Source organism: Dermochelys coriacea, chromosome 12 (assembly GCF_009764565.3).
Source record: "Dermochelys coriacea isolate rDerCor1 chromosome 12, rDerCor1.pri.v4, whole genome shotgun sequence".
Taxonomy (NCBI): domain Eukaryota; kingdom Metazoa; phylum Chordata; order Testudines; family Dermochelyidae; genus Dermochelys; species Dermochelys coriacea.
The window spans coordinates 33,525,985-33,546,431 of record NC_050079.1 but is presented as its reverse complement, the minus strand read 5'-3'; the positions used below and the strand labels follow the sequence as shown (position 1 = coordinate 33,546,431).

General features: G+C 41.9%; 1 protein-coding gene across 8 annotated transcripts in view; it reads right to left on the bottom strand.

Annotated features, from left to right (window-relative positions):
* LOC119841077 (c-Maf inducing protein) overlaps window positions 1-20,447 on the bottom strand; it is a 183,503-nt gene that overhangs the window by 7,209 nt on the left and 155,847 nt on the right. For 4 of the 8 annotated variants that reach the window (XM_043495263.1, XM_038368077.2, XM_038368075.2 and 1 more), the window contains 7 exons: window positions 9,760-9,825; window positions 8,663-8,689; window positions 8,198-8,246; window positions 6,571-6,696; window positions 3,303-3,419; window positions 1,567-1,707; window positions 461-508 (listed from right to left, as the gene is read on the bottom strand). In XM_043495263.1, the coding sequence (XP_043351198.1) occupies window positions 461-508; window positions 1,567-1,707; window positions 3,303-3,419; window positions 6,571-6,696; window positions 8,198-8,246; window positions 8,663-8,689; window positions 9,760-9,825 (574 nt within the window). The remainder of the gene's footprint in view (window positions 1-460; window positions 509-1,566; window positions 1,708-3,302; window positions 3,420-6,570; window positions 6,697-8,197; window positions 8,247-8,662; window positions 8,690-9,759; window positions 9,826-20,447) is intronic. The other 4 variants (XM_043495265.1, XM_043495264.1, XM_038368078.2 and 1 more) reach the window with 1 other exon arrangement.

The following is a 20,447-nucleotide window of genomic DNA, read 5'->3' as shown; positions in this document are numbered from 1 at the left end:
TTCCATTTCAAGTTCTAGGTCCCAATTCTGCACAACTCAATTAACTGACTTCACTGGCATTAATCAAGGTGTACATCATTGCAGCCAACTATAACTGTGATTGTCTGTTTCAAACTTTCAAATGTAGAGTCCAGAATCAGACTTTCTGAAGTTTGCTTAAGTTTTCTGCAAAATCCTGCCCTCAAATCCACACACCAGATTCTACTGTAAATTCCAAATCTAGCGTGGATATGTATCTGACAAATCTAAGCCGCACTTGTAGTGGCATTAAAAACTGCTGCACAGACCTGAAAGTGCAAGTTACCCCTTACTTGGGGAATCCCCAGTAGAACGACTGCCCTTTAGACTGATAAAACTACTGGGGCCAATCTCTCCCCGTGCACCCCGTGACAACGGTACAGCAGCATGTCTAAAAAAGGAAAGACAAAGTCTATTTTTTCTATTAGCAAGACTAACTTACTGTGGATTTGGATGGCAGGGTTAACCGTGTGGGACCACCTTTCCTTTGCTGAAACAGAGAACATACTTTGGTTACACAGGCCATTGTCCACATTTCAGATCTCAACCAGAGTACAGCAAGTTTTTAGCCAGAACATGCCCTGCCCCAGTTCCTAAGCTTCTTGCCAGTCCTCCTACCAGCTTGCCTTGTTCTTCTAGGTGGACTGAATTTATTCTCAAAGTAAGCAGCAGCAATGGAACAAAGATAGGTCGTTGCTGCTGAAGCAAGTTCCATGCTCAAGCAGTTGATGCTTTTTGGTGCAATCAGGCAATGCTCTGCTTGGATTCAACAAGGCAATATGAGGTTAGTCTCACTGCTGAAATAACCCTGTGAAGCGGGGCTAAGAGGTAGGAACAGGATAGGATTTGCTGCAGGTCAGAAATAAAATTTTATTTTAGTAAATCATTGTTAATCCGGGCACATTTTTTCTTTAGAGAGAGAGAGAGAGAGAGAGACACACACAGAGACAGCGCGCGCAAGCGAGCGTGTGTGTGTAAAAAAAGAGATAGGATATTAAGAAAGACCAAGAGGAATCACTGCAAAATGGACAAAATGTATTTTGAATTTGTAAATCTCGTGTTTAAAACCAGGAAATTCAACACAAGGAACTTGTTAACCAGCTTTAATGCTGCTTGAACTCATCAGACCATTTGATTTAGGCATTGGGTCCATCACCTGGGAACTGAACAAATCACTAAAGCTGCATCCCAAAGTGATGATGTGAAGGTTGAAGCACTTCAAAATACCAGGCTGTGCTGCAACCCAAATGCTACCTTTTTGTAATAAGGTAGCAGGATGTGACAATCAGATGTACAGTAAGATGTCACCATTGTTCTTTAAGCTGACTGGAGACAGGCTATTGAATCTCATACAGGAGCATAATATGTGATCAAACTCACAGAGAAACATCACACTAGGGATACATGCACAGTAAAATCCTCTGATTACAGTTCCCACTCTGCTGTTCACAGGGAACTTCACACCCTGATGGTCTTTCCTTTGTACCTCCTTTCTGGAGAGTCCAGGCTGCTATGTACTGTGGCAATATCATACGCAGGGTGACATACCAGTTCTTTTAATTCCCTCTGCCTGTCACACAGCTGTTCATACATTCTCTTTCCCACATCCGTGCTTTCCAGGGTAGAGATGATCTGGAGCTGTGTATCATTGTTGTCGATGATGTTATATTCCAGCATCAAACACAGAATCTAGCAAGAGAACAAAAAAAGAAGATCACTCAGTGGGAGCTCTGCAGTTCATTTCTTCTGAATCTCTTGATTTTGAGGAGTATCCTGGGCTAGACAAGAACTACAGGGTGAAATTCTACAGTCCGCATTATTATGCAGGAGGTCAGCCTATGTGATCTTAATGGTCCCTTCTGGCCTTAAAATCTACAAATCCTAATTTATTGATGGTAAAGAATGGATTGTGGTCTCTGAACACTTGACCTATCCACCCTACCCTCTATGTCTGTCCTCTTCAGTCAATCAATATCACATGGCAATTAAAAAACCCAGGATTTCTCTCCTGATCATTTTTGACTGATTTTCTCTTTTTACCAAAATCTATTTAAAAATGTAATATTCAAGCATCAGAAGAACTCAGGCAACACAGTATTCAACTTCATTCAGCAAATCCCCCACTATTAAAGGGATTAATAATAAATGATAACAATGCCTAAGGGCTCTTCTCCAGCATTTTTCATCAATAGCTCTCAAAGTGCTTTTACGAAGAGGTCAGTATCATTATGTCCCATATTAGGGGAAACTGGGGCACAGAGCAGTGAAGTGACTCGCCCAAGGGCACCTAGTAGGGCACTGGCAGAGCTGGGAAGAGACCCCAGGTCTGCCGAGTCCCAGTCAGCACTCTATCCACTGAGCACCACTGCCTCTTCTTAATATAGATACAATTAAAATTACATAAAGTAAATGAAGTAAGCTAGTGAAGAACTAAAACTCCTTCTCCCTATTTAATCATCTCCTATTTCCCTCTGAACCAAAACATAAAGCCACATTTCCAAAGGAGCCTCCTCTAAAAGGCACTCACAAAAATGACATGGCATACCTGTTAGTGCAAGACCAATATGCCATTCCATGCACTAAAAGTGCACATTGGTGCAAACAAATGACAATTTCCAAGGCACTTTTTATCTGGATGCTAATTTTGCAGGTGCAGCTTAAAATACTCTTTCAGAAAAAGTGTGACCCCATAAAATATATAATTAGCTACAAGAAATACAGGTTTCTTAACACTGGATGGAAATTACAGATGGAATTTGTATGTATAAAAGTTATGCGGGGCATCTGAATGACTTTAAAAGCTTCCGTCCTGTCCTGCATTACATATCTCCCCCTTCCATACCCTGCTGAACTAGACATCAGCCTCCTCAAGGATTGGCTGCGCTGGTTCCCTAACCCTCACAACTCCCCTCTGCCTTTGCCTGTCCTATTCTACACAGCCATTGAAATTTCTGTCATTTCTTGATTCAAAAGCACATAACATCCTGGTACGTCTGACTGACGACAGTGAACTGCTGGGAGGAAAACATCTTTCCAAAAGCATCAGCAGCCACCTTTCATGTATCTCATGCTCATAATTGTGGCCAAACAATATTTCACGGCAACCACATAATGAAAAGAAACAGAACATCCCTCAATATTGTTTCATTTGACTATACAATTGCTTTAAAGTTGGCCTAATGCTTCTATAACCCCAGTAGATCTTATTCTGGAAAAGGCAGCAAAGGATTCCGATGCTATTTATTGCTCACAAAACATATTTGAGTGGTTACTCTAGGAATTACCTCCACCATGGTCTGGTTGCCCCTCAGAGCCAGTAGCATGCAGGGACCAAGTTTGTTTTCAGCCAGCGAAAGCAGGAATTTTTTTGTCTTATAACAAGACCCCATTAAAATATGAACCTGTGTAGAAGAGAAGAGAGGGAAGGATTAGAGAAGTAACGTGGATGCCCCTAAAACAGTCAAAGAGCCACATCCCATCTACCGCAAAGGAAATTGGATCAGTCAGTACCATGACAAACAGCTTGCAATATTTCAATAACTTCATTGTGAAGAAGGCCATCTTTGCAGTCTTCTTGAACAATCCCTTGATCGCTCTTTGATTTCAATGGGACTAATTCACTGAGAAAGGTGCTACACAGTATGAGCCGTGGGAGCAGATTCTGGCCCTTAGTGAATACAGGTTTAATGAAGGAGCTGAACTGACAGTACAGGAGATGTTCTCCAATTACCCAAGGACAGGTGGGCAATGGCAGTGCAGCCTTCCCCACAGAGCCTTGATCTGGAGGGACAGGGGAGTGCCCAAATGCATCTTTCATGCTCATTTGTAACTCAGTTTGTCTTCTGAGAAGGCCAATAAGGAAGCTGGGTGAAGTACTGGGGTGGTATTGGCAATCAACCAATTTCACAGAGGCTACTGGATCGCTGCTGATGGCATGTGGTTCGTGCTGCTGACCCAGTTGGATGAGAGCCTCTGGGCAAGGCGGGTTAAGTCTTTGTGACAAGGGGCACCACCACCCGTTCCCTGATAGGTTAGCCTATCAGAGTGGCTACTTGGAAAACTGGGGGTGTGCATGTACGAAAGGAATACCTTGGGAAGGCAGGGTTCCCCCTCAAAAGTCACAGGAGTGAGCTGAGACAGAAGCTGGGAAACTTCCATTCCTTTCCCATTCACGAGACATTGCCTTGCTTTCTCTTCACCCATTTTTTTTCCCCTTGAGGAAAAGACTTCACTGAGCCACTCTTTGTTCTTTTCTGCTGAGTCATTTCGCCCACTCACAGACTCCATATTCTATGGCCAATCCTGGAGCCATGACATGACAACATACGCAGAGATTGTATTCCTGGCATAAAACTAAGTCACTTGTGAAATTCAGTCAAGAAACTGGACTCTTTTCATAGAAGAGAATGGCAAAGACCTTATTCTAATTCCAAGGCGACTTGGAATGGAGGAGTGGGGGAGTTCTGGACTTCTTGCTCACCATGGCACTGCACATAGAATGCTATTTAGAAATCATGCATGAGCTTCCTTGCAGAACAGCGTGTGGCCTTTTACAACTTCTACTGAGCCAGGCTGACACCGGGCAAAGCATGCAGTGAGAGCTGCATCTCTCTGGAGCTAACAGCATGGCTATTCTACAACAGATAGACCATTTCTACACAATGGCCACATAAGACCATATTGCATAAGACTGAAGGGAAATTTGGATGTGTGTGCGTGCGCAAAGAATACTATGGAGCAGATGGCGGACAAATGGAGGTGGAGGCATGATTTCTGTACAGACTCCATATAGGGTATGGCCACAGAATCTCATGGCCTTAGACGTTTTAGAGGAGATCCATGTTATAAGCTTTGCGCCAGGCCTCATGAAATTCGTCAGTGCTACCATAGTATTGGACTCTGCTAGAGAAAAGCTGAAACCTCATGGAAAACACTGAAAATTATTCTACAGCTGAGACCATTCTGCACACAGAGTAGATCATATACTACTATATCTTTTTTCATGCCTCATTGTATTGTCACCAAGGACTTTCCATTAACAAAGGATCATTGTTTCCTAAGCGTTGATTTGCTGTCTGTAAGCAAGATGCTCTCCGAGCCAAAAGGTTCTCATTTTCAGGCAAATGTCCTTATTAATATTTTTTTTTTTTAAGAGCAGAAAAAAACCTTAGAAACCCTAAGCTTAAAGTCAGAACAAGATTGTTTTCAAGCTTTACAGTGAGTCATTCATCGCTCTTTAAATATTTATCAATATCCTTTTAAAGTGCCCAGGCTATGCCATATCGCCATGGGCTAGCGGCATCATGCTTTCTCATGCTACCTTGGGCTTGTCAATGCCATGCAGTCACATAGCTCCCTCAAGAGCAATGATTCAGTTTTAACAAAGACTGGGATTAGGACTTGCAAGGACAGAACACAGAAGAGAAAAAGCTAAGTTGTGACCAGGATCCGGTTCACAATTAGCGGATCAGCTTGAGTTTCAGTGATTGTACAGATAGGCACGTAGGTACTTGCATCACCCAAGAGGATCATTTTCAAAAATGCCTATGGGACTTAAGCTCCTAAATCAGTGACAGATCACTGTCAGATCCGAGTGCCACACAAACAGTAACACAGGTCTCCTCAAAACAAGAAGCGGGGAAGGAATGTCTCCCCCTTTTACCTTACACATTGGGTACAGAGGGATGTAAACTGCTCACTTGGGGAGTCTATGGCAGAGCCAGGAAATGAACTCGGGTCTCTTGTGTCCATTGCCAGGATTTCTAACAGAAACTGGCAGAGCAACGTTGCTGTTCTCCAATTGCATTCCCCAGAAGAAAACAGAATATGAAAACATGTCGATAGAGAAGAGACACTAGACAGAAATCTTAACACGTGTGTGTAAATATTGGTTCACATGTTTTGGTTTTGTTGAAAATCCACAGTAACCTACAATCCTCAGACCAAAAGCTTTGGGGGTGGATGTCAAGAACAAAATCCCTTCAGGTGACCATATTTTACTGACAAACAGATCATTAATAGTGATCACCACCCAAGGGGAGTTTTGGGGGCGGGGTGCGTGTGAAACCAATAAAATAAATGGGTTAAATTTTCAAAAATGAGAATGCAAATTCAGTTATTTGTATGTGCAAGAACATCTGTCTGACTTTTACTGTGCTAGTGCCTGTCTGTGCCATACAAATGCTCGGTCTGCATGTGCAAAAGTATGGATGACACTCCTGCATTGTAGTGAGACAGCATCCACTTCTGAAAATGTAGCTCCTAACTTCCTTTGAAAAACACATGCTTCTGTTTGTTTTAAGGCTGTGTAGAGGGAGCTTATTTAATGATCTATAAACACTACGTGTATGGCTTTCTTGTTAACATACAAGCCAAATTGCCATTGTAAGTGAGAACAATGGATTAAAACTGGTTATATGAAGATTTGGATTTACTGGTTAGACACTGATGGTTCACAGTGTCATAATTTTGCAAGACAAGGACAAAGCAAATAAAGCTACTTATCAACAGCTACATACTGGCTAAAGACTACAAAGAAATTACTAAACTCACATTATTGCAGACACGTACCATACTGGCAAATAGTTCTCCGTCGTCATCACAGGCCACTCCCCCAGGACTGTATAGCTGGAACCAGCCATCTTTGCCAGCCCGCACACTCAGCAAACACGAGTGGACCTGAGAGACAAAGCAAAGACACTTGGAAGGTTAGGGTTACCTCCAATATTCTCAGCACATCCAGCATGTCACCCAGCATCCCCAGAGCAGCCACTCCACAAAGCAGGGGGACTCCTTTTTTGGTGTTAATATTATTATTTACAGAGCTGCAAGCAACTCATTGTTTTTGCATCACTCAACAGAATCAACATTTGAACAAGGAGTGGAACTCTATCAATGCTGGCCAAACAGCCCTTTTCATTTCCTTCACACAAAGCCCAAAACGGCATTAATCTAGAGCAGCTCCACTGGAAAACAAAAGGCTTAAATTCCTCAGTTCCCTCACCACTCTATATGTGTCTTCGTTTCTGGTGTGAGCGGAACACCAACAGTGGCAGATTGTGGCTTCCTTGTTCTGCTTATGAAAGTTTGTTATTCTTCCTGCTGCTATGAAACTTCACCAGGTGCAAGGGGGAAAGCCCAGGAAAGAGACTGCAGCAGAGACAGAGAAGGCAGAAACTGGGCAGAAGAATTGGCCGAAACAACTGGCAGTCAATAGTCCAAATTTGGCTCTGCACATGCCACTGCCATTGTAGTTTCTCTTGTATCTAGCTCCGTGGTCTTTAAGGAGTCCTCACGCTTCTTGGACTCTGATGCATTACAGCAAGCAGTCCCTCTTGTGATTTTCTCTTTTTAATGGGCTTTACTTCAGATTTTTGGTGAAGGGGAGATGAAGCTAATTATCTTGCATTTGGGTATATAATAATCTTGGGCCAAATTCATCAGTGGTGTAATTCTACAGAAGTCAATGGAGTTACACCAGAGTGGTAAGTTTGATCAGAGAGTTGAAAAAAACCTGAATGCCAAAAATTCTTGGCATGGACAACAATGCAGATTCAACTTGCTCCTGGTCTGCAGTTCTGTGGTAGCTTTTTTTCCCTGCATGCTGATATAGAAGATTAATGGAGAGGAGAGGCCCTGTCTGAATCAGCTGCAGCTGACTACGTTCAACAAATTACATATGTGGCTGTGAAGTCATCAGCCATCACGACACAAGAGCTATGCACTGATTCCAGGAATACCCTCCTTTGTTCATGAGAACAAAGTCACTGGCACATAACAAAACTGAAATGCAGCTAAACAAAAACTTGTTGTTTTGTAAATCACAGGGTCCAGAGCTTGCTGCTTCCCCGTTTTCAACAGACGAGGAAGAGCCTGAGGGAACGAACAGCAAATAGGAAAATAATTCTTGATGGTTGCATTTTACTGCAAAGCAGTGACATCATCAACTAATTTCTGCCACAGAGGGTGGAGGTCATGTTTATATACAAGGCAAGAAGCCCTTTATAATACTGCAGCCTATATCCTGAATGCATTTTGGCTCTCTAGGTGATTCAAGGGCAGCAGACCGAGAACTACACAGTACTTTGGCACTTGTACTGCTTCATGCAGGAACATTTTGACAAGTGCACTCGCAATCCCTTTGATTACTATTCTGCTTAAACTGGAAAAAGAGACTCACTTCTTGTCTTGGGTCTTCCGCAAATCTTTGAATCACATATTTCAGCTCCCTAAAACGAAAAGGATGAAAGCCAACAGTTGATTGGTTGCAGAATTCACACAGGAGTCACATTTCTTGTGGGTTACACTTTAAATTTATATATTTGCAGGTTAGAGAGAAATAAATGGAACAGCATTCCCAAGAAGTAGGTGGTCTAAAAGTGATAGTGCCTATTTAAAATAGGCTTGGAAAGCTTGGGATGATGCACAGTGACAAACTATCAGTATTAAATGTCTTTAGTTCATGGACTTTTGCTGCCGCAGTAAATTACAAAGTAAACCACATAACTTTATTACTAATAGAACATACGCTCAGACCATCACAGACAAAAATATTGGAGACAAGACACCAGTCGACCCATCCTTGCTAGTGCTGACTTGTTTATGGTATCACAGAAAGGCATTTTAAAGAAACAAAAACACTTACTTTGTGAATTTCTCATGTGCGAGAGCCCTGCAATTAAAAACAGAAAGATCTGAGAATTTGATTGATTGATTTTTGCGATTCTTACCCAACACATTCCATAAACATGCAAAGCAACATGGCATAAAAGGGACAATATTGTGGACACAGACCAAGGTAGAAAACCCCCTTCATTTAACAATTATGAAAAGCTAACAGCACAGGGACAAATCCAGTCATTTTTACTCAGTCTTTATTTAGACAAAACTCCCATCAACTTCAATGGGATGTTCACGTAGCGGAAAGAGAGTAAAGGACTTCACAGTTTGGCCACCGAACTTAGAGTTGTAAACAGAATTTCGGCTCCCTTAAAGGCCCAGGTGTGTTCTTTAATTGCACTGCAAGGCCCGGTCACAACTAATTAGTGTCGCACATCAGTAAAGCAATTGTTGGTCATTTTGCAAAGTGCCTTGCATCATGGTACTGAGTTATATTCCCCCGGGGAGCCTCAGGAAGAGTGACTCAGGCAAATGATGCCACTGTTTCTTATTTCCCAAGCCATGCCATAGCTCAGGTAGCCTGGTGCAGTGGAGTTGGACCTTGTTGCTTCAAGGCATTGGGCCACTGGGGGATGCGATAAGCTAGCAAATTGTACAATTATAGGCTGTAATGTTCACCCTTGGAGATCTACATTTTATAAACACTAGTGCTCATTAATAGATTTCCGAGGGAGCTTGGCTGTTCCTTAGGTGGCAGGGCAGCTTCTTCTTTCTACCAAAACACCGTAATACAAACAATTTAAGTCTTGATCACCTGGATGAAACGTCCTTGGATAGTAAGTCATGCGCTTCCTCCTCCCCTGCTACAACTTCACCCTCCCTCCCTTAGTGTATCAAATTACTCATTTCTCTCCAGGACTGTCTTAGAAAAAAGGGGAGAGGGACACAGAGCCAGGAAAACTTCATGCTTCTTTTTCTGTGGCCACATGGCATAAGTTCCATTGGACTTTTTCAAAGTACAAGTTCTCCGGTGCAACAAGGTTTAACAGACTGTAGAGACTGCACCATCAAACAACCACACCAACAGGGATCTCAATAAACAATCTGGTGCTGTGAACTTACTCCTTGGGAAATGGGATAGGTTGAAGCAAGCTGGCCAGAGCTGGTCTCCAGTCATCATAGTCCGACCTAGGAGAGGAACATTGTTATTAACACCAAGATGTGTTAATACAGACTGCCAGCAGTTGGTTCAATTAGGCAGAAGTCATTTACTGTAAGCAGCAGCAACTTCTCTGCTTTACTGATGCACTCTAATGATCTAGGGTGACATTTTCCCTTTTCATTTTCAGCATGTTCTCCAGCATGGCACAATAAATCACATATTTACAATGAAATGCTGAGACCTAACCTCCAGAGGCCTCCTCCATGTCACCTTAAAGATGTGAGTTGTTTACAAGACCTTCTAACATTTAATTGCTAGGTAATATTTTCATCTAACTTTGAAATGCAGTTACCAAGCCATTATTATTTACATTTCCACTCTGAACTTTAATCAGACCTTTTTTTTTTTTTTTTATGGTGGAGGGATGAGCCAGATTACAAAGCTGCCTTCACATTTGCCCTACAAGTACCAAGTGCAATTTTACGGCCTGCTTCATAAAACAATTACATATTGTTAATTTGAGATTTCTGTGAACTTCACTTGGTGCACACTCAACTCATTAGACCCTTTTTTCTTCCGCCTCTCAGAGGTGGCCACTCCATTATACAACGAAGTGGCATGGAATCAATGGAATAAAAGGGCAAACCAAACTCTGCTCCAGAGTGGAAAGTATGCCCAAAGAAAAAGAAAATTAAAACCCACGGCACATGGGAAAGGTGCCATTCAAACCAGACAAGGATCAAGGGATGATTTAGATCATTAGGGTCTGCAACCTTTCAGAAGTGGAGTGCCGAGTCTTCATTTATTCACTTTAATTTAAGGTTTCACGTGCCAGTAATGCATTTTAACGTTTTTAGAAGGTCTCTCTCTGCAAGTCGACATTATATAACTAAACTATTGTCATATGTAAAGTAAACAAGGTTTTCAAAATGTTTAAGAAGCTTCATTTAAAATTAAATTAAAGTGCTGATCTTACGCCACCGGCCCGCTCAGCCTACTGCCAGCCTGGAGTTCTATTCACCTAGGCTGGCAGCTGGCTGAGCGGGGCCAGCAGCTGGAACCCCAGACCGGCAGCGGGCTGAGCAGGCCGGTGGCGTAAGATCAGCATGCTGCCAGTCTGGAGTTCCGTCCGCCGGCTTCTGCCGGCCAGGGTCCCGGCTGCCGGCTCAGCTCAGCCCACTGCCGGTCCGGGATCCCTGTCCTGCCCACATAGAGTGGGTACCTACCTTCTCCCTGGTTCTAGCCCATTCTCTTCCTCTCTCTCTGCACTGAGCTGAGGGTGGGAGTGCACTGAGCACAGGGCTGGGGGTGAAGGAGCAGGCTGGTGGTTGGGGTGTAGCGTCTGGCCAGGAGCTAAAACGAGGGAGGGGGCTCATGGTTGGGGCGAGAGGTTTGGGTGTGGAGTACTTACCTGGGCAGCTCCCATTTGGTTTGAGGGGTGCAGGTGGGAATTTGGGGGAGGGGGGATGCAGGAGTTCCAGTTTGGTGCTCAGGGTGGAGGTGGGAAGTGGGAGGGTGCAAGAGTCAGGGCAGAGGGCTGGGGTATGTGTGTGAGGGGAGTGCAGGGGTCAGGGCAGGTGTGGGGGGGAGTGCAGAGGTCAGGGCAGAGGGCTGGGGTGTGCGTGCCCAGCCTGGGTTTGGCAGAGGGCTGAGTGGGGCCAGCGGCTGGGACCCGGCAGGCAGCAGCGTGCCATTAAAAATCGGCTCGCATGCTGTCTTTAGCATGCGTGCCATAGGTTGCCGACCCGATTTAGATTATGAAAGGGAAAAAGACAGCATGCTCATTTTCCCGAGACATTTTTTACACAGATACATTTTGTTTTGAAAATATTTCAGCAGTGTTATCTGGGGAGAGGATAGACGAGGAAAGCAAAAGAGGGTGGAGGACAAGAGATCTATTTAAGCTGAGCCCACACACAAAAAAGGGAAAGAATTCACAAATGGAAATATCTCCCTTCTGTAAAACATTAGCAGGATGTATCTGCTACTTGATTCATTTTATTTTCATCTTCGATGTCTGTAGACATAGTTGACCATATCTGAGGTGCTATATCTGAGGAGGATGTTCATGTAAACTGGGCTAGAGGGAATGATCGACTTCAAGTGTAAGTGTACTTTACTGGAAAGCCAATTCCCTCAATCTGCCCACAAGGTGGGAACTGCTTGAATGGATGGGTCAATAGGGAAAAGCAGGGAAGGTACATTTTGTATGAATAATACTCCGCGCCCTTTCATCAAAGGATCTCAAACATCAATTAATTAATTAGGCCCCACAACACGCTGTGCAAAGAGTATTACTACAACCATTTACAGATGAGTCAAATGAAGCAAAGAGAACGTAAGTGATTTGACAAGTCTGTGGCAGAATTGGGAATAGAACCCAAGAGTCCTGATGCCCAGTTCTCTGTCCTAAATACTAACACTCCCACTTATTATTAGTAAGAAGTCCAGGAGCTCCTGGCCAAAACATAGGCTGATTCCAAGCTAAGCTCTTAATATGAGACAAATACTGTGGAAGATCTAAAGAAGATAGCGTAGGAGAGATTTTAACTCTTCCTAGCACTGTTACCTTTCAGATTTGGTTTTAAAACTAGGGACTCCAGCTTCATTTCAAACTTGGCACAAGATTATGATGACTCTTCAGAGATGAACAAAGCTAATGTTCTCGGATGTGCATCATGTACTGACAGCACTAAGATCACACTCAGTTAAGAGACAACAAACAGAAGAACCCACTCAAGAGTTATAAAAGAGCAGAAGCGATTCTGTCCCAGAGAAAAGAAAATATAGACAAGTGCTGTGTCCAAATGGCCTAAGCAGCCCTCCCTAGTGGAGCCAAGTCAACCCATCACATATAAAACAGATTTTCCATCATCTTTCAGATACGCAGTTTAGCATACAGTAAAATCCAGTCCACTGAACATCAATGATGCAAAGACGACCTGCATGCATGAATATCTGATTATTAAACAACAATGTAAGGAGCTGATGAAATCCCAACTCAAGACAATCAAAATGATCAAATTAACAAAGAAGGAAAATAAACAGACAAAAGTATGACGACTCCAGCTCACCAGAAAACCTGGGATCCTTTTCTGCTACAGCTTCCAGTTCTTTAGAGCAACAAACACCACACAACCCCTTGGGATTATGAAGGCATAGAAAACTCATATATGAGTTATCCAAGATCACTGTGAGCTAGGATAGTCCCATATCCTAGTGGTCTCTCTTCCACCCTACCATGTGGGAGACCTCGGTTTGATTCCCACTTTCGGCACATTTCCATCATATGACATGTATAACTCAGTGAGGAAAAATGACAAGGAAAGGCACACAATTTTGGTTCCTGTACTCCAGAGAACAGCCTGCTTTTTCATGATCATATAATCAGGTAGCAAATCTACATTCTGAGCAGCTCCTCCTAGCACGCAAAGGGTCTCAAATACTGTGGCCAACATAGAGTTTAGGGACATGATTTAGAGATTTTCCCCCCCACCCTTGTCAAGAAACAGTAAAATAAATTGGTGTAAGGTGTCAGCATGAGAAAGGAGATCAGTTAAGCACATAATGTGGCGTTGTCCAGGCATATAACCCCTAACTCAGTTTTCTCCAGGACTCTAAACAAACAACAGTTGAGAATCCTGGCTACGTCCTCTAATAAATCCAACTTGTTTATTACCGTCTTGTTATCTTTAGTACTTGAGGCACAAAGCAAATCTCATGTCAAACTATGGTGCTCTGCAACAGAAAGCCTCAGGTCTATGCCAGTGATTCTAAAAGGCATCAGGCCTGATCTTGCCCTCTGTCACACTAGTGTAAATCAGGAGCAACTCCACTGAAGTCAGGGAAGTTACACTCTTGTACAACTGGTGTGAGACCAGAATCAAGCCCACTGCAGCTACAGTACTCTTTGAGCTTTCATTAACAGAGTTTCTTCCTTAAGACACACAGCACTTTTGTGGACTGTGAGCACAGCTCTCAGCACTGCCAGTTTTACAGACACTAGACAAGAATAGCACCAAGCCAGCTCTATTATGTGCTTCAGAGGAGCAGGTCCTAAAGAAGGAATTCTTTAGAGCAGCAACTTTGGTTTTCCATCATCTCCTTGTAGGAGTTAATGCCTTCAAATGTAATAGCACCTGGGGATGGGCCTGCCTGGAAGCATGACTGGTGGTAATGCAAGAAAAACATTCTGCACTGACACAGACCCTTTCATTAGAGAATCTCCAGGACCTTTAACAAATAAATATTAATTAAACCTCACAACAGGCCTGTGAGATATTATCCTTGTTCTACAGATGAGTAAACTTAGGCACAAATAGGTTAAGCAAAATACATGCAGGCAGCAAATCTTGGGAGTCCTGTGCTCTAACCACTAGACCTCTGTATGAGACAGACAAAGCCAAACACCTACCTCCTGGGCACAGCCATTTATTCACAGTTGCAATTCATATTCCATCTGCAGCTATATTTTGAAAATTACTGTCACTGGATCTACGACATGCTCCCAAATAGCGTTGAGATTAAATACAGCAGAACCTCAGAGTTACGAACTGACTGGTCAACTGCACAGCTCATTTGGAACCAGAAATACGCAATCAGGAAGCAGCAGAGGTTCTACTGTACGTATATTATTGATGTTTAGATGCAGTGCAACCAACTAGAAAAGTGATCCTTTAAACCAGGCAACAGACCATTGCCAAAAGCCTGGGCTAAGAAATTCAAGGCTTCTTCAATACACATTTGAGTTAAGAACCTAAAGATCTTTCCCAACATAAGCTTAAAAGCTTAAACCTACTTTGAGATTTAATATGTGAAGTCACTGTGACATCTCAGGTTAAGTTTTACACTGTGGAAATCCTTTCTTGTGCAATCTGGAGAGTTGTGATTAGGAATAATATGCACTAATCAATTTTTTTTGGCTGATCTTCAAAAGAAATTGGGAGGAGGAAAAAAGCAGCTTATTAAAGGTTAAGAGAGTGAGACATTGCAGACAGAGTCATGCAGAAATCTGAGACTCTCTATATTAAATCTGGGATGTTATCTACTTCAAACAGCACGTGTCATTTGTGAAGGAACGTCTATGAGGAACATTAGTAATAAACCAGATTCCATTTTAAACACCAGGAAAAAAGAAAACTACCTTAAGTGAACTATTTAGAGTTTGGACACAGAAGTGTAATCTGAACATGGAATCTTGTCATGCATCTAGTCTCCTTTTCTGGTCACTCTTGAGAATTGGCTGTATCAGCCAATTCATGACTACGGAAACATGAAGTAAACGCTGCAGAAAAATAACAAGAAGAAAACTAAAACTTATTAGAAGCCTCCAGGTGTGTCTCATTCTCCTCACACCAACTCCTTCTTCAAATACATTCTCACTCTCTACAGATCCTGTCAGGTTATTGCACTCAAAAGGTTGATTTTTTTCATTTTTTGGTTCCTGTATAGCTCTGAAGCCCTGTTGGACAAGTCAGAGCTGTTTAAAACAGGAAAAAGGAAGGGAGTTGGAAGTATCTCTGGTTGAATGTTAACAAGAGGCCACAGCAAGGGAGGGATAGTGCACAAAGATACAGAAGGCATAATGAAAAGTACGTATGACAAAATTTCCCATGTAGCTGTTCAATGGTAGCTGAACTGAAGGCTCTGACTCACTAATCACAAGCCTTTAATCCCATGGAGGGCCTCTGCGAGAAAGAAGCCCAGTGCAGCCATTATTCAGGATTTCAGTTTAAAGTCCCAAATCAGGCAAAAATTAATGTCAGGATTGTGTGTTACTGAGCGTGAAGCTATCTGCAGAGTCCATGGAAAGCTAGGGACAGACTGGGTATCATGTGAAGGCTGTCAGAGTGACCACTTGCCATTGCAAACAATGTAACTTACCCAGAAAACTGTCCATCAGTCCAGAATGTTAGAGATTATTTAATTATTATTGGTGGCTGCCTAAACTGCATTTGCTTTAGAGCCATCACAATCATCTGTCTGCAGACATAATACATTTTCCTTTCCAGGCATCACCTTTCATCAAAATGAAAATCTGCCCACATGTCATATGCAGCGCAAACAATCCAAAACATATTAGCAGCCCAGGGCAACCCTGATAAACACGACATCAGAGAATTTGCTTGAAATATTCAGGATATTGTGCTGACCTATTGGGGAATGCAGAGGAGGCTGCGGAACCTGGAGTTTGGGGCAGTGTGGATCCACACGTGGACGGGAACTTCAGGACGGAAATCATTTTTACTGGGCACTCCCTTGGGCCAGTAAGAAATGCTGCTGCCATTGTCTGAAAAAGGAGCCGGAAGTCTCTTATGCTCAGCATTGTTGTTTTAAAGGCAAATGTAGTGCTGCTGGATCGACAGCTTTGGAGAGTGAAGTCCTGTAATGTTCCCAGCAGATACAAAGCTCAAAAAGCAGCAGTGTAAGTTTCTCCGGGCATCTCTGCCACTGGACTTAACTCTGTCCTGTACTTATCTACAGGCATAGCCCACATCGAGAGATTTTTGAGGCCTCTTTTAGGTTTCGAAAGCACCTAGCACATTGTGGACAGCAGCGGAAACAAATAACAACAAAGAGGAAAGATGGTCACAGGAAAATTCACAAGCAGCGTCCATGGCTGCTGCCTCTCCTAGTGGATTCTGCTCTTGCAGCTGGGTTAGCCGCTATTTTAACTTGTATATTAGCCTGGCTGACAATAGTAGATGTCTCCAGATATGAATTGGGGAACACATTTTTCTTTTTTCCTTTGTAACATAACTGCTTATATACCCTAAAGGTAGGAGAACTCCCACATAATCTGAAGACTAAGCAATCCCAGAGACCCCTGCATACATGTGCCATCTGTAAGTGGTGCCCCAGTGAGTCAGGCTGCAGGCAGCCTTTCCTCTGCTGTGGATGTACAGATCTCAATATGTGAACTTAAATCAGTCAGCTGAAGTTGAGAGACAGCCAAATTTGTCAGCAGATGTTTCCCTCCTTACAGGTTTGCAACTGGGAGAAGACCTTGCTGACATTATGCTGGAAATTTGCTCCATGTGGAAGAAAGATTTTATTGTACAGGAAACTCTTCAGTGTATGGGAATCATCATCACTTAAACCAGGCACTGGACAGTGGCAGGCAGCTCTCGGATGCTCTAACTGAATATTCTCAACCGCAAATTTTCAATCAATTTACCATAGATTCAAAGTAAAAAATTAAGGCTATTTGTCTTTCAAAAAAAGGGGGAGGCGGGTTGGCTGGTATTGATGATATCATCAGCATCCAGCATCTGTGGAAGTCTATTTGACACTGAGTTTGATCCATCACGAAGGGGGAAAAAAAGCATATTGTATTCCAGGTTAGAATACAGCTTCTTTAAAATCTGTCCAGACTATTCCTCACCTTCCAATACACGTCAAAAAATTAGTATAGGCGTTTCTTTTGTATGATGATGAGAGAGATTTATATATATTTGGATCATCAAACATTCCTGGTTCTATCACAGTCATCCCAATGTGGATGACAAAACTGAACTTGGTTAGAGATGAATTTTGTCAAACAGGTGCTCAAGCTTCTGTGTTGCAGAAGTACGAGTTATTCTAGAGGTTACTGAATAGCATTAAATTTTAATAGCTCAAAGGTTCTTTGTTTCAAAAATGCCAAGTGTTCAGGAGAAAGAAGAACAGGAAATGTCCTCTACTGAAGATATGGTTAAGGATTCTTATTTGTGAGACTTTGAATAATTAAAATTAGCCTAAATAGATTACTCCCTGATGCCCTAAGTTAATCATATAGTCATTAAATAAATAATGACTGTTATTGCAGGTAGCACTTCCTAGTTCAGGAGGGGTTTGGGAAAACACCCAGAATGACAGAGGGACATTAACTCACAACTTTGTTAGTAGTCTCAGTAGAGAAGAGGGGCTGAATGGGAATAGAAGGGCATTGGAATAGAAGGGCATCTGTCAGGACCAGGACATACTGGCAAGGCAGTCAGAGGAAACTTGTACCGATTTTCCTGTACCCATTGGTGATGTGCTGTACCCATTTGGTGGACTTGGGTTTCCAGGGTGGCCAATTGAGCAGCGTGCACATGCACACGCATGCACACACACACACCCCAGCCATAATGGCTCCCCATCCCCACTGTTTAAGTTGAGGAGCTTGTTGAAAATACCTGTGGATCATGTCACAAACTGTGTATTAATGTACAGTATGTAATGAAATCATAGTTCTCTGTACAAGACTTGAGAGTGATGCAGATGCTTCATATGGGTAAGCTGAGAGTTGGAGGTAAACCACAAGGAAGAACATGCCCGTAGTGAATGTGTTTATAAAATCTGTGTCAGCTGCATGATGAAACGAATAAATAATAAACAATAAAACAATCAATGCTTAATGAGAAAAATGAGTAGCACCTAAGACAGCGTTGGGACTTGATTCATGGTGTTTATGGAAAATATTAAGAGTCAAGGGGACTGGGATGAATATGAGGTATGTCTCATGCATTACCTACGCACACACAGACTCTCAAGGTACTTTGTAAACCAAAGCCAAAAGCTGTGTTGATCGAATACTAACATTTCTAAGGGGCAGGAAAGAGGAGTCTAGTCAAAGAGGAACCTACTCAAAACTTCGTACTAAAGCAGCTTGCTGCTAAAAAGGAAAAATGACAGCTCCATCTTGGATTTAACTTGCCTTAACAATAAATTGTATAGCCCATATTTTCAGACTGTCTGCATAGAATCAAAGTGTGCGATGTCTGCATGTATACATGCAAATGTGGTAACGGCATACAAAAAACATACTTGTGCATTTTTATAATTCTGAAAATGTGGCCCTCTGCTGGCTCCTGTTTTTAAGAAGTCCTCAGTCATCACTTTTGATTTATTTAATTCCAGGGAATACATATTAAAATCTCGCCCACGTATTTAGAGAAACTCTGGCCTCACTGACATCAGTGAAAAAACTCCCATTGACTTTGGCAGAGTCAGAGTCATTTCATCCACAATTCTTTGTAACCCAAACATCTCAATCTCAGTTATTTACCCCTCACAACACCTTGTATTATTAAAACATTAAAATGGGGAAACTTTAGTGGTTTTCCCAGCATCACTTTCATTTATTTATGAGCACGAATTCCATGTAGTTGGTATTACTGAAACCTGGTGGGCTGATCTGCATGATTGGCATGTTAACAATCAAATAGTTATAACCTATTTAGGAAGGACCGAGTGGGCAAAAGGGGAGGTGGAGTGGCACTCTATGTCAGCAATGGGATTATCTGTTTCCGAGTCACTGACAACACAGAAGAAAATGATCCTGAACGTTACCCATCAATGTGCTAACAGATAAAGCACAAGATGCGATATTAATTAATGTCTGCTACAGACCTTCAAATCATACTAGGGAACAGGATGACCAACTCTTTACACACCTGTTTATAATGTGCAGGGGGAAAAAAGCTGTGTAATCATGAGGGATTTCAATTTGAGTGACATATGCTGGAGGTCTCATGCTGCCAGCAATAAAACATCCTTGACATTTCTAAATATTATAGATGACAATTTCCTAACTCAAAAAGTGTTGCAGCTAACAGGGGGTAATTCTATATTAGACCATTTCTTGACAGATAAAGAGAAATTGATCACAGAAATAGACATTGATAATAGCTTAGGTACAAGTGATCACGACTTGATCACATTTATAATGTGTAAACAGAATAAAGTCCAGACCAGTAATAAATTATATATATTTGGTGCTTTAAAGGGGCCAATTTCACGAAGCTGAAAACAGTTATGAGCAAGATCAGCTGGGAGGAAGAGTTTAATCAGAAAAATGTGAATGATAATTGGGAATCATTTAGGAACACTTTGTGGATTTTTTGAATGTCTAGCAATCGAACAAGGAGGCTGTACTGATTTAAAAAAGACCTGGTTAGAGAGGAAATGAAAGCAGCTATAAAAATAAAAAAATAATGACAGTAAGGAAGAGTTTTTAAAAATATATTTGGAGCAAAAAAATTCCTAACAATGGTATTGCTCCATTATTAGATGGAAATAGTAGAATTATCAATAATAATGCAGAAAAGGCAGCATTGTTCAATAAATATTTCTGTTCTGTATTTGTGAAAACACAGATGGTATAGTCAAGTCATATATGTTAACATTCTTCCCATTCCACTAGCATCTCAGGAGGATGCTAAACAGCAGCTACTAAAGTTAGACATTTTAAAATCATTACGTCCAGATAACTTGCATCGAAGAGGTTTAAATGACCTGACTGAGGAGCTTGCTGGATCATTACTGTTGAACACTGGGAAAGTTCCAGAAGATAGACAGAAAGCTAATATCATACCAATATTTAAAAAGGGTAAACAGGATAACTTGGGTTATTATAGGCCTGTCAATCTGACATTGATCCCAGGGCAAAATAATGTATCAGCTGATATGAGATTAAATCAACAACAAATTAAAGGATAGTAATATAATTAATGCCATTTAACTTGGGTTTATGAAAAATAAATCAGATGAACTGGTACTTTTTTGAAGAGTTTACAGGTTTGGTTCATAAAGGTAATAGTGTTCATTAATATACTTACACTTGACTTAATAGCCACAACATTTTGATTAAAAAACTAAAATGATATAAAATTAACATGGCACA